The following is an 892-nucleotide window of genomic DNA, read 5'->3' on the forward strand; positions in this document are numbered from 1 at the left end:
GGCTAGAGCCTGGTATGCTGGTGGTGGCAGTACTGCTGCTGCTGCCGTCTGGGATTTCAGAGGAGCGCGGAGAGGATGAGTTAGAGGAGTTGAGGGTGCTTGTGGCGTCTGGGTTGGGTTTTTGAGCGGGTGGGGGGAGAGGCGGGAGGCCACCTTTTCCGAGGCCCTTGAGGATGCTGCGGGTTTCTGTGAGGAGGTGGTGCGCGCGGTCTTGCTGAGAGCGCGAGACGAGGGTGAGTGCTCGTGTGAGCATATCTGAGGTAAGGAGTTCCATACGCCGTTGGACGATTGAGGGGTGGGGTGGGATGGGTGGTGTACCGGGTCTGCCGGACTTGGATCGCTGAGAGGTAGGAAGCATGGTAATGGCAAGCAGAGATGGTCTTGGCGAATGCGTTAAGTGGCCTTCGCGAAGAATGTCTCCATATGTGAGATCAGCCTGAATCAGAGGGACTTCTTCCACACTAACGATGCGCTGCTCATCGCCATCGAAGGGTCCGCCCAGGGCTTCGAGGCCAGAAACAATGCTCTCCCAGGCGTCCTGAGGTACATGTTCCTGCGTCGTATTGTCAGGAGCGATAACAAGTTGGACAAGGATATCTAAATAGTACGATTAGCGCCATGAAATGAATATTCGCAGATCAGCATCCAGTTCCGTATTGCGTTCAGCTTACCTCGTTTGTCACCAAATCTTAAATCGCCCAATGCGGCCTCTGCGTCCCGACCCGCTGCCCGTTTGGTGGTGTGCAAAGCGCCGCTAATCTTTACGAACTTCGCTGGAGAACCCTCGGGTAGACGCAGCTTGAGCTTAGCATTTTGGTGAGAGGTGGACTGAAGCGATCCCAGACATCCTGCGACGCACTCTAGAAGCATCATCCAGTCCAAACGTACGTCT

At 55.6% G+C, this 892-nt stretch overlaps 1 protein-coding gene across 1 annotated transcript in view; it reads right to left on the reverse strand.

Moving 5' to 3' along the window:
* HCAG_01357 (predicted protein) overlaps positions 1 to 873 on the reverse strand; it is a gene marked incomplete at both ends in the record, with an annotated part of 1,220 nt that extends 347 nt beyond the window's left edge. The window contains 2 exons of the mRNA XM_001544260.1: positions 34 to 597; positions 672 to 873. Of these exons, the coding sequence (XP_001544310.1) occupies positions 34 to 597; positions 672 to 873 (766 nt within the window). The remainder of the gene's footprint in view (positions 1 to 33; positions 598 to 671) is intronic.
* Between the last annotated feature and the right edge of the window lie 19 nt (positions 874 to 892).

The sequence above is a fragment of the Histoplasma capsulatum genome, genomic scaffold (genome assembly GCF_000149585.1).
Source record: "Histoplasma capsulatum NAm1 scaffold_1 genomic scaffold, whole genome shotgun sequence".
Lineage (NCBI taxonomy): Eukaryota > Fungi > Ascomycota > Eurotiomycetes > Onygenales > Ajellomycetaceae > Histoplasma > Histoplasma mississippiense.